This window comes from Helianthus annuus, chromosome 5, assembly GCF_002127325.2.
Source record: "Helianthus annuus cultivar XRQ/B chromosome 5, HanXRQr2.0-SUNRISE, whole genome shotgun sequence".
Taxonomy (NCBI): Eukaryota; Viridiplantae; Streptophyta; class Magnoliopsida; order Asterales; family Asteraceae; genus Helianthus; species Helianthus annuus.
In genome coordinates, this window is record NC_035437.2 from 12700300 (window position 1) to 12710926 (window position 10627).

The following is a 10627-nucleotide window of genomic DNA, read 5'->3' on the forward strand; positions in this document are numbered from 1 at the left end:
CCGCTTAAAAATCTGGTTCGCTCCAAGTGTTTTTGAGAGATCCGCTTTTAGTGACAAAAGTCAATAAGGTCCGCTCATAAATGTTTGATATGGCTCCGCTCATAAGGTCTTGAATAAAGTTTGTCGGACACGAGGTTTTAAAAGATTGCATGTGAATTGATAAACGAAATGTCGGATCGATAATTGATGCTGTCGGCCACACTAACTTGATTGGTCCAATCACAAAATCAGTTTTGTTACACTTGAAGTTGTCAGTCTTTTAAAGCTCACGAGTAGTTGTGTTGAATCATTTTGTCGATTTGTATGTGCTGTCGGCTATGAACAATAGTCAAACAAAAGTTTGGTCCAATAGAAACAGTTATTAAATCCAATTTAGTGGTCAAATAGAAACAAGTTTGTTGTTTTTCATTGACGGCATTAGGGGTGTTCAAAATCATCCGAATCCGAATCTGAATCCGATTTATCCGATTATCCGAATCCGAATTATCCGAAAATTCGGATATCCGAATTTTCGGATATCCGAAATTCGGATAATCCGAATTTTCGGATTCGGATTCGGATAGTGATTTCGGAAATTTTCGGATATTTCGGATATCCGATATCCGATTTTTTTAAACATGCGTGTATATAAATACCATTATAAAAAACCTAACCCTAATCTTTTTTTCTCTCAGCCGCTCTCATTCACTCATACCCTCACCCCACAAACTCAAATTCAATATCCAGATCTGTGAGCATCGAAGAATCAAGATCTAAACAAGTTACAGATAATCAAAACACGAACACGTCAAGAACTGAAAATCGAAGATCCAAGGTTTGTTTCCACTTTCCAATATTGAATCTGATTTGTTATCTTTTTCGATTTGTTATATACGATTTGTTTCATACGAAAATCCAAGTTTCTGATTTATTTATCTTGTTCGATTTGTTACAGAATACGATTTGTTTCATACGAAGATCCAAGTTTCTGATTCATACGATTCAGTTCCATGACGGGTTACAAATATGAACAATTAATAATTATTTTAGTTAATAATCTAATTAATGTTTCTTTTAAATTAATGAATGTTTCATGTAGTTTTAAATCATAATGGAGAATGTTTTCATAGCAATGGTATCAACCTAAGACGTTACTTAGAAGTATTATTTAGGTTAATTTTGTTATTTGACTAGTTTACTTGGGTACTGTATTTTCTGAATAGTATTGCTATGTATTTCATTTTGTTTGCTAATAAATTTGTTTGCTAATTATTAAGTTATATATACCATAAAAGTTGTTGTGTAAATAGATTCTAACTTACATTTGTGAGAGGGTGATTGTGTGTGCAGAATTGGATGTTTATAGTGGTGTCAAGTGTGGACTCCTGGGGACTATTGTTCTGCTGCAGATATGGACATATGGTAGCTCTATATATAGTTGTTTTTATTGGTTTTAGTTAACCTAGGATAATTGTTTAATTAGTATGGTTTCACTTATTTTGGTTGAATTTGGGGTTATCTCTAGTAAGTTAATTGAGTCTATTTATTACAATCATATTGTTCATCTTCCTGTTTTTGATCTCTTTAAATACAACAACATGCTTCTGATGTGTCCTTTTTGCATCATTTGAAGAAGTGAAGATGGATCTGCTGGTTTGTTTTTTTAAGCCATTTATATTAATTACTCCATCATCTTTTGTTGACTTGTTTTGTATTATGTTCTTGCGCAGCAGGTTTCATATGGTGCCTTGAAAAGTTGGAAGGATGGATTGGAATCGGATGCTTGGATTTGGAAGTTTATGTTTTTATTTCAACTTTTAAAACAATGTTTTGGGTTATTTTGGACATGTTATGTGATATTTTGGAACAAGGGATTGTGTTGGATTGTTGGTTTGTTTTTTTGTTAACATCAGGTTATGTGTTATTTTAGAACAAGGTAATGTATTATTTTAGAACAATGGATTGTGTTAGTTTGTTTTTTTTTTTTTTTGAACATCAGATCTTTTATTTGCAATTTGGCATGTTGAAAAAGGTGAAACTTTTATTTTGAAATTTATTTTTTTAGAATTTCGGATATCCGTTTCATTATCCGAATCCGTATCCGAAATTTCGGATATCCGAAAGTCGGATATCCGAAATTTCGGATACGGATTCGGATAGTGAAATCTACTATCCGAAATGTTCGGATATCCGATTTTCGGATATCCGAAATTTCGGATATCCGGTTTTGAACACCCCTAGACGGCATAGTGTAAATTGAAATTTAAAAGTTGAATTTGAAACCACTTTTGGTTTTGGTCCAATCACAATGAAGTGTTTTTAAATTGGCTCAATAAAAAAAATTGAAGTGAAATCAAAGTGTTTGAAGGTCAAATAATAGTGGGTAGTAGTGTGTCGGCCACTATTAAAACTTGTTTGAGTTTGAAGTTGTGTATAATAGAGGCCCAATCATAAGTTGCAATCTAAGATGTTGCCGCCCATTTAACAAGAAGAATAATCGGCCCAATTAGTGTCATCAGTCCATGTGATGTGTGTTTAGCGGTCCTATCATATGTTTACAATATCACAATCATCGGCCCAATAATACATTGCCATCCACTTTAATGTCGACCCATGTGAAGAATATTATGATCTAATAACGTTGCCGCCCACGTGTGTGTTTAGTAGCCCAATCATTATTAACGGTGAGATTTGAAGGCCCAATCACGTGAATATAGAAGGTGCGGCCAATCCTTCTTGATTCAGACATCACGTAAATAGGCAGACATCACTGTCATTTTGGTTCAAATTGTCAGCCCATTAAACCGGTCCTACAAACGGCCCAATCACAATTGTATGTTGTTGTCGGTTTAGTGGTATTGATTGCATGAGATTCAAGTTCATAGGTTCAATTGTTTGATTTGTATGTGTATAGTCCCAATATAGTGTAATAAGTATAGTCCCAATTTGAGGTCCAATTACATTGTGTGGTGAATCAAAGTTTGTCGGCCATACATGAGCATTGTTATGTGATATTGATTTAAAAAAAAACAGTATTCAAGTAGGTTAGTTTCGGATAAATGCAATATTAGGCCAATCACAATCCGATTCAAGGCATTTTTGTTTGGTTCAAGTTCAAAGTGCAACAAATCGAGTGGAAATCCGAACGGAGTTTCACCCGACCCTAATCATTTCAATTGTTGTTGTGATTCAGGTCAAAGCATCGGATACTCGCCCAAGCAGATCCCCACCCGATCCATTGTCACATATTCATTCTGTTGATTTTTGTTTACTCACTTGATGAGATACATATCCGATTTAGTTGATTGTTAGTAATTGAACTAATCTTGTTATTTGTTTGATGCAGGTAATTCGAGATATTCAAGGTTTGAAGACTAAAGCAATGACTGCTGAAATAACACTTACTCGTGAAGAAAGACATGCACGCCTGAGATTGGATGATGTTTATGATGCTTACAAAGAAGCAACACGAGCAGGCAGGTGGAGCAAAGAAAAAGAATGCTATGTTGATCCTCAAGGAAACCCGACGGTTGATCCGAAGACGGTTGATCTTGATGCATTAGTTGCTACTATACCTACTGTGAGTGTTTGGTGCAAAGGCCTTAGAGAGATTCCAAGGTACAAAGAGCAGGTTGAAGAAGGTATTCGAAAGGTGATATTTGCTAGTCTGGAGAAGAAAAAGAAGAAGACAGTTGAAGAAATTGTGACTGAGAGTGAGAAGATGGTGGATGAAGTGAAGAAGGTTGAACAGAAAGCTGAGGAAGTTGTTGAAGAGAAAACGCAAGTGGCTGAGGAAGATCAGATTCAGAAAGCAGAAGAAACCACAGTGCTAGTCACTGAGGTAATTATGCAAACTGATACTTCTGTTAAAATTGAAAATGAAGCTGAACAACAATGCAAGAAATGCATGGAAACGTGCAGTGCTTGTATTGAGAAAGATGAAAAGTTTAATAACAGAGACATTGAGTTTACTAAAAAGGAACAAATTTTCAAAGAAAAATGTTATGAAATGATTGAATCTGAAAAGTTTTTGAAACAAGAAAATGAAAAATTGAAACAAAAATGTGATGATCTTGAAACAGAAAACAAGTTATTAAAAGAAAAGTGTTCTGCTGATTGCAACGAATGTGTTCCAAAAGACATCAAAATTCAAGAGTTGCAAAAAGAATATGATGTAATGAAACTGTCATATGATACTGTAAAAGAAGCATATGAAACTTTAAAAAGTAAAGTCAAAAGTCTAGATGATAGATTGTGTGCTTGTCAAAGAAACACTAAATTTCTTGAAGCTAGGTTTGAAGATAAACAAAGAGTGTTAAACCAATATATTGATGATGTTGCTAAGCTTAAACAAGAATCGGCCGACAAAGAAAAGTTGGTCAATAAATTGCAAAGCTATCATTCATCTTCATATATTCTGGAACGTATTTTCAACATCACACCCAATGATAAAGAGTCTGAAAAGAACAAAAAGGGAATAGGGTCTGAATACCATCAAGTTCCACCACCGTTGGAGAATAATTATACATTCTATGATGGCGAAAAAGTGGAAAAAGTAATCAACATGGTTGATCAGTTACCCGATAACATCGATGTGACTTATACCAAATCTGATGATATCAGTGATTCAGAGGTGGTAGGTAAGGTTGTTGAAAGCGTTTTTCATGAAGAGTCGGTTGATACAGGTAAAACTGAATCACAAGATGAAAATGAGGGAAACTTTCATGATGGATATCTGAAAAACACAAAATCCAAGAAAAATTTGAATGATGATTCAAAGGGATTGGTTTATACCATGATTGGATCAGACAAATTATTCTTAGATGTTGTATTCCCGATTCAGAATGTGATTTCAGATAAAGTTGATCAAGTTTTCAAAATGGTTGAGATTGAAAAATCTGAAATTTCGAAGTTTGCTGGTAAAGGTCACAAAACTTTTTATAACAAACCGGGTGTCAAAAAGAAGAACATGAAGGCTGGGTTGGGTTATAAAAAGAAACAAAATTGGAAGAAAATTGTGACGCCAAATTATCAAGAAAAAATGAGTTTTGTTCAAGGAGATAGTTTAGCAAAAGAAAAAGAACTTAAAATTGGACGACAGTCTAATGTTGAGTTTGAGGCACAAAAGAAAAAGCAACAACCACAGGTCAAAGATGTGTCCATGAGAACATGGCTTTAGACGCACACTTGAACGATAACCCAGAAAGTCAAGGGAATGATTGGATAATTGGTTTATAGAAATCCTTCCTGGATAAGACCACAGGTAAAAATAAGATTTCCAGAAATTGAAAAAGTAATCTTTCCTTTTATTCATCAAAAGAAACGTCCCTTTTGAAGCAAGAATTGATTTTCCTTGATACCTAACATAATGCATGAAAGAATCTTTGAAGAACCATAAATTCGCTTGAAAAGTCCTGGCAAAGACTTCTGCAAGATGCTCTATTTTTCCATAGAAATATATTCGTTCAATAAGGGCTCCAGAAGATGTTGATCGTAAGTGAGAAGATTGGTTACGGAGAAATAGGAAGCCAGATTCATATTCACATACATAAGAAGTATATAGGAAGAAGAATAGTCTGTGATTTCTTTTTGAAAAAAAAGAACTGGCTTTCTTTGAATTTGAAGTAATAAGACTATCCCAATTATGACACTCATGGAGAAAGAATCTTAATAAATGCAAAGAGGAAGCATCTTTGATCCAATAGCGAAGAGCCTGAACCAAGATTTCCAGATGAGCTGGGTAAGGTATTAGTATATCTAATACATAATTTAAATGTGAAAAGTTGTCCTCTAAAAAAGAAAATATGGAATGAATTGATCGTAAATTATCGGATTTAACTACCCCTTTCCTTTCTAGGGAAGATATTAATCGCAGACCCCGATCGGTAAATGATCAACTTACCACCCTTCCTTTCAGAGGAATTCAAAAATACTATGATGGCTCCGTTGCTTTATATATTGATTATATTTTTTTGTCTGTTATTTGTCTGTCATTCAGCAATCCCAAAGTGGCTTTTTTATTTGATCAAATAAACCAAGGAAAAAAGAATTTTTTTTCGCTCTATAAATATTGTTAAGAGACCTCTGGTGTGAAAAAAGTTTGTGACGCTGAACTGGACTTCCAAGAATAAAATAGGAAATACCTTTTTATCATATTACTCTCTCGATACATAATCTAATGTTTTGAAAACAAAATTTCTTATATCAAATTCAAAGTGCCATGCTATTATTACTTAATATTCATATTTCATATGGCGAAGGCATAGTCTTCTTTTTTCTCTCAAATAAAAGCCCCATTGGCGCCAAGCGTGAGGGAATGCTAGACGTTTGGTAATTTCTCCTCCGACCAGGATTTCAAATGTGATCAAAAAGGACATCTTGCACGCAAGTGTCCAAATCTAAAACCTGTGGATGTTGATCAAAAGAAGATTGATGCTGAGAAACAAAAAAACTGAGAATGTGAGACAAAGGTCAACCAGATTTGATTCGAAACAAACTTGGAGGTATAATGCAAACAAGTTTGCTTCAAATCAAAATTGGAAATTAAATCCTTACAGGTTTGATTCAAGACAGAACTGGAATTTTCACACACCCAGATTCAGAACAACACAAAGTTGGAAAACATCAGTTGATATGACAAAACCCCAAGAGTTTTGGAAACCAAAAGTTGTTGTTCAAAATCTAAGTGTTCAAAAAGATTCACATTTTTACAAACGAGGAACACCGAAAGGTCAAACATGGAGTGTTAAGAAACATGTTGATTCGGTGAAAGATGAGAAAGTTGAAGTTAAAATTGGAAAAGTTTTTGTGAAAAATGATAAAGAATTTCCAGCATTGACTGAAAATTATTGTGTTGAAATGCCTAAGGTTCAACAGACCTGGGCTAAATTGTTCAAGTAATTCAGTTAGTTGAATGTGCAGGTGCTCAAGAATACTGAAGATTGTGAGATTCAAAGTTGGAGCAGCCTGGCACACCAAGAGGAGGAGAAGGCTGCTGGACCCTGTGTTGGTTGAAACAGGGAGTTTATGTGTTTTCTGTACATAAATAAAAAACATTTCAAAAATTCTAAAAATTTGAAAAATTAAAAACCAAAAATATGTTTTTAGTTTGTTAAAAATTGAAAAACCAAAAATATGTTTGTTTTTAATGTTTGCCAAAAATAGAAAATTTAAAAAATATGTGTTGATTGAATACGCCGAAACCCTCACGGCTGAACAAACATGATTACATTCATTAGACTGAAAAACGGTCTTCAAACTGTAAAAATCAATGTGTTGTAAATCATGGGGGTAATTACTGTTTTAGTGTAATTCAGTGCATGATTAGCAGAACATGGATGGCGAGACAAAGCTATCAGTATCGGTTTGTCAAATTTTCTTTAATGGTTTTGCATTTTAGGGGGAGAAAAATTGTCAGAAAATACAAAAACATTAGAAAATTTGAAAAAGCCAAAACATGATAAAATTCAAAAATTTGAGTTGTTGCGTAAAAAAGAGGAAATGATAGAACATCAGTAGACTTGTTACTGTACGCTAAAGATTTTTATAGTATAAAGTGTTAAACAGTTTTACTGATGATGTGTTGATAGATTTTCACACATTTAGTAGATTTATTCGGGATATAAACCTAAAATTTCAAACTTGTGAAATTCGTGGGGAACACTACTTGGATATATAGGTAACCCCTGAAATCTCGTTTGAAAGGTTTCTTATTCTGATATACTAGGTTTTTCTACTATTTGATGTCTGGGGTATTATTCCGGGACTTTTGCTGAACGGAAGTTCTGACCTAGTCCTTGGATAATGCTTTGCCTCAAATGCTTGAAACATAGCATTAGCCCTCAGTTGATTAGACAATAAAATTGATAATCATCTGTTGTAACTAAAAGATCCTCTAAAGGGGACATACCAAAGTCGAAACTGATATCTCTCTGCGCATACGGAAGTATCGACATGAGATCCCTCAGTTTTCGCATGTCCTAAATTATGTACAGACTTCATTTTAGTATAATCACCTGTGTGTCTTAATATTGAAATTCTGGATACGGGAGTATATTCAAGAGGTGGGACACATGAATGAGCTAAGTTCATAAGACATCTAAATAGTATCCTGAGTAAATTGAAAATTGTGTGAGAATTTAGAAACAGTCTATGTGAATTGTTTAATTCTGAGTATGAACTAAAGCTTAACGGTACTAGTAATTTGTCAAAAACTGATATGATCCTCTGTCGCATTCTCAAACAAAAATATTGTCTGTAAATATATTTGTACATATTTCTTTACTGCTTTATATTTTCAGAAAATACAAAAAGATTTTGATTTCTGCTTTATTTTCGATAAACCGATGTCTGACATGCTGAGTTTCAAATTCTAAGTAAGCTGATTGTGTTTCTGAAAATAAAACAAGTTCATTAATTTGATACTTGAATTAAAATCAAAGATTTCAAAAACAGTTTGTGATATCTCCAAGGTCATTAGTTTGGACTTGGACGATTAACTGTGAGGGAATTGGATTCTTTAATGCTGCCATATCTATAGTGAATGTTGATAGGGGGAGTGGATTAGAGAATTTGTTTGATGATTTTAAAACGTTGTTACTTATAAATGTCTGAGTGTTGCAGATGTTATACCAGACTACGATCCCGAGAGCCGAGTCTAAGGGGGAGTCTGAAGACGAAGGGCCAAGTATCGTGCCTAGAAGAGCTTGTAACTAGAAAGCCAGGTGTCGATCCCAAAAGCACGGAAGCTTAACGAAAGGGGAGCCTGAAGAGTTTACCGAAAAGGGGAGCTAAAGCTGAAAACAGATCCACGGGGATTCTGTTTAAACAAGAGAGAGTCTACGTTGATGAAAACGTGTTAAAACTTCAAGAAGACTCAAAAAGAGAAAGACAAGACGCTACGAGATTGACTGCGGCAGTATCCAAGGGGGAGTCTGTTAGTACATTCATGTCTATAGCCTTCGTCAATCCGAGCCGTAGCGAGAAACAAAAGAAAATGAGTTGTTATATTAGTGATAACTAGACAAAAGTCAAGGTGGCATAATTGTAATAATGAGAAATCTCATTAAATGCCTTAGACTATAAATAGGGAGCTTTATGTTTAGTTTATAACTTTTGCCACATTTGTCACTTGGAGCTTTCTACAACTAGAGAGAGAAAGTGACATCGTGATTCAGGTTCTTGTACGTTTTCAGATCTAATCAATAGAATCACAGTTTATATTACATCACGTGTGTTCGGTCGCGTTCGTGTACGGATTCCGCACGTTATACGTACGTTTCGCAATCGTTTCGGATTCAAAACCGGTCCTACAAGGGCCAAGTCGTAGCCGACTTCATCACAGAAGTGCCGGCTGATAAAATCCAAGAATGCGAGCTGGTGGAGACTCATGAGAACGATATAACAGACGAGGCTTGGATGCTTTATACTGATGGGGCCTCAAATGAGGACGGCGCGGGAGCAGGATTGCGCCTGGTGAGCCCTGAAAATCACGAATTTACTTACGCCATCAAGTTGGATTTTAAAAACACCAACAACGAGGCAGAGTATGAAGCGTTTCTGGCAGGCTTACGCCTCGCCATCAAAATGGGAGCCAAAAATTTGCTAGCACATGTTGATTCACTCCTGATAGCCAGCCAAGTTAATGGTATATACAATGCAAAGGGCGAAGTCATGGCCCTGTATTTAGAGCAGGCAAAAGAATTGCTTCAACAATTCAAGTCTCACAAAGTAATCCACATCAATCGCTCCGAAAACAAACCAGCTGATGCCTTGAGCAAACTTGCTTCGACTTCTTTTAAACACCTTGCCAAAGATGTAAGAATAGAAGTACTCAAGAATCCATCAGTATTGCTGCGACAAGTAAACATGATCGAGATGGGGCAACCATCCTGGATGACCCCCATAATCCAATATTTGCAAGAAGGGATACTCCCTGAAAACAAAGCACAGGCGAGGAAGATTCAAAACAAGGCCCTGCACTACGAAATGAATGGCGGTATTCTGTACCGAAAGTCCTTCTTGGGGCTACTACTACGCTGTGTGGACCCACAAGATGCGAACTACTTGATCAGGGAGATCCACGAAGGGATCTGCGGCATTCATTCAGGACCGCGCATGGTTGTCGCGAAGATCATGAGCACCGGATATTACTGGCCAGGGATGCATGTCGATGCCCTGAAGGAGATCCGCAAATGCGACTCCTGTCAGCGACATTCTCCAAAAACCCTGCTCCCCAAGAACGGCCTTATTCCTGTATCCACTGCATGGCCTTTCCAGCAGTGGGGAATCGACATGATGGGACCTTCCCAGAGGCTCCTGGCGCCGTCAAATTTATAATAGTGGCCGTCGATTACTTCACGAAATGGGTGGAGGCCAAAGCTATCGCGTCAACTACAGCCATGATGGTGCGCAAGTTCATTTGGGAACACATCATCTGCAGATTTGGCCCCCCGCTCAAGATTGTAACCGATAATGGCACCAACTTTGCGTCAGAAGACCTCCAAAATTGGATGAAAGAGATGAAAATCGAACACACTTTCACATCCGTTGCGCATCCTCAGGGCAACGGACAGGTGGAAAGCGTGAACAAATGCATTGTCGAAGGGATAAAGGCCCGACTGGGCACAAGGAGAAGAGGCTGGGTAGA

General features: G+C 36.2%; 1 protein-coding gene and 1 long non-coding RNA gene across 4 annotated transcripts; one reads left to right on the plus strand and one right to left on the minus strand.

Annotated features, from left to right (window-relative positions):
- Positions 1–639: 639 nt before the first annotated feature.
- LOC110940021 lies at positions 640–1958 on the plus strand. 3 transcript variants are annotated; one of them, XR_004894160.1, is made up of 3 exons: positions 640–814; positions 935–1632; positions 1710–1958. It is a non-coding gene; the product is annotated as an uncharacterized LOC110940021 (long non-coding RNA). The 3 variants fall into 3 exon arrangements; XR_002592725.2 differs by having other exon boundaries at positions 641–814; positions 935–1028; positions 1330–1958; XR_002592726.2 differs by having other exon boundaries at positions 641–814; positions 935–996; positions 1330–1958.
- Positions 1959–3981: 2023 nt separating this feature from the next.
- LOC118492066 (maturase K-like) lies at positions 3982–5866 on the minus strand (the record flags this gene model as incomplete). Its single annotated transcript, XM_035989828.1, has 2 exons — positions 3982–3998; positions 5149–5866. Coding segments are annotated over 2 exons (735 nt in total), but the record flags the coding sequence as incomplete, so codon positions are not given.
- Positions 5867–10627: the final 4761 nt, after the last annotated feature.